This window comes from Sinocyclocheilus anshuiensis, unplaced genomic scaffold (assembly GCF_001515605.1).
Source record: "Sinocyclocheilus anshuiensis isolate Anshui unplaced genomic scaffold, SAMN03320099.WGS_v1.1 scaffold1993, whole genome shotgun sequence".
Lineage (NCBI taxonomy): Eukaryota > Metazoa > Chordata > Actinopteri > Cypriniformes > Cyprinidae > Sinocyclocheilus > Sinocyclocheilus anshuiensis.
This window is the reverse complement of record NW_015540847.1, coordinates 247198-249513: the sequence shown is the minus strand read 5'-3', so window position 1 is coordinate 249513 and position 2316 is coordinate 247198. Positions and strand designations below refer to the sequence as shown.

General features: G+C 37.6%; 1 protein-coding gene across 3 annotated transcripts in view; it reads right to left on the bottom strand.

The window, feature by feature from the left end:
- The window catches only part of cntn1a (contactin 1a), an 88625-nt gene that overhangs the window by 18931 nt on the left and 67378 nt on the right, over nt 1–2316 (bottom strand). For all 3 annotated transcript variants that reach the window (XM_016485001.1, XM_016485000.1, XM_016485002.1), the window contains exon 10: nt 884–1008. In XM_016485001.1, the coding sequence (XP_016340487.1) occupies nt 884–1008 (125 nt within the window). The remainder of the gene's footprint in view (nt 1–883; nt 1009–2316) is intronic.

Below are 2316 nucleotides of genomic sequence, written 5' to 3'. Positions count from 1 at the left end.
TGTGTGCATGTATTTATATATAATTCATACAAGCAAAATTAATAAATATAAATGTAAAAAGTACAAATAAATTATTTCATGCAAATATGTATATGAAAATGTATTTGTTTAATTAATTTCATTAGATAAAATAAATATAAATAAAATCATAATAATAAAAATATTACAAAATCATAAAATAAACTAACAAATAAAACAATTTGGCATACAAGCAAACTGAATAATGCCGTACAAATACATTTTAATTCTAATTAAAAACAAAAACAAACAAACAAATAAATAAATGTATTTGATTATTTATTAATTTTATTTAAAAAAAAAACAATTATAAAAACAAATCATAAAAAACATATTAACCCTTAAACGCATACCTCGGGTCTTTAGCGACCCAGGACATCATTCTCTACCATCTGTGACTCTTCCTGTGATATACGCTGTAAACACACTTCAGGTGTTTGGATCAGCACCATCTGGTGTCGTGGCTGTTATGCAACCAGAAGCATGATGGGAAGGCCTCGCTCTAGACGGGAACACAGCCAGCAGTCCGGCCGCCTCACAACACGCTCATTCATTACGCTCATCTGCTGCATCTATTACATGCACTGCTGGAGTGGAGGAGTATGCTAATGCATTTTACTGACTGGGACAATGTTTGCTATTTTTATTGACATCACAATAGGGAGACTGTGGCGTTCCTGTAGCTCAAAGAGTACAGCATGATGCTAGCAACATGAACTGATTGAATATATAAAACTCTGAATGTAAAAACAGTCACTTTGAATAAAAGCACCTGCCAAAATTCAGATTTATTTTCAGTTGATCTGATTTTAAAAGCTTGAATTTGTGTGAAAAGGAATGATTATAAATCAGACGTCAGTGGTACCATTCGTCCGTTCTTCAGGAAGTGCACGTGGGGTTTGGGTTTCCCGCTGGCCAGACAGGACATGATGTAATCGCCTCCGATGTCTCTCTCCGAGCTGCTGATCTTCTCCACCCATTTAGGAGCTCCTGAGTCAAACACAAACTCACGCGTAAACCAGTGCTATTTAGTATCATTTAGATACTATTACAGTATTTATTAAGATTTTGAATTAGTTATTTTAGTGCATCAAGTTAAACTAAATGAAAATGAAAAACACTATCTTAGCAACTAGTAAAAAAAAGTTTGTATACTTTATTTCGGTTAGCATTTATTTAAATTAAAGTATTTATTATTAATTTTATCATTTTAGTTTTAGTTAACTATTATAAACCCTGATGTAAACTAGCAGTGCTTTACAGGACTATTCTTGCATTTGAACAAATCCTAAAACATTAAGAATGGAACATTTTTGCATTTTTATTGGTATTGTGATAACACTTTAGCTTAGGGACCAATTCTCACTACTAACTAGTTGCTTATTAGCATAAGCATTTTTCCTCCCACTGCCAGCAGCTTACATTCCGGAGAAGGGAAAACACAGCGGTCTACATTCAAACAGAAGAGAGAGAATAATGCCTCCTGTTGAATCTACTTGTTGCATAAACTGCCACAGACTTCTACATCATGGACCCCCTCAGCATTCAGCCGGTGAGTCCTGTGAATCTAGTGAATCTCAACAGTTTATACCAAGTGTAGAGGAACAAGCCGAAACTGATCGACACACTAATCGATGGCACAAACAGGGAGCGAGACCCAAAGGCACTCGAGACATCAGATTATCACGAGTATCTCGTATTGCTGCCATAGCATCCTCTACCCCAGATTCGGCTATGACAAGGCTTGTGAATACTGGTATTCTGCCTATACATCTTGAGAACAGATTTGAAGCATTAATGAATGCGGGTGAGGAATCCCCAAATGTGATTAAAGATGGATCGGATCAGCCAGCAGCTAACATCGCTACTAACAGGAGCTCAAGGTCGAGCAGACGGCGGCTTTCAGCTCCGTTTCTGATGTAAACAAAGAACTTTGGAAAATTCTAATGAAGCACAAGACTGCAAATCGAATCATCATCCATGTGGGGAAGAATGATATTTGGAAAGAGCAGTCAGAACTCCTAAAGAAGGATTTCAGTGAACTCTTTGAAACATTTCGAAAACTCAAAGTTCAGTTGTCCATCAGTGGACAACTCCCAGCAAGGGGAACTAACATGTTTTCACGGTTACTTGGGCTGAACACATGGTTCCAGCATCTCCACTTCTAAGCTTCTCACAGAAAATGGAGGAACTGGTGTATGCTAGGACCAAACTCTCCCACTCTTTCGCTGCAAGTCCCCAGTTATCAACTAAAAAATGGCGGGCCCCACAACCACCAAAGCCTGTGGGCCCAGCTCG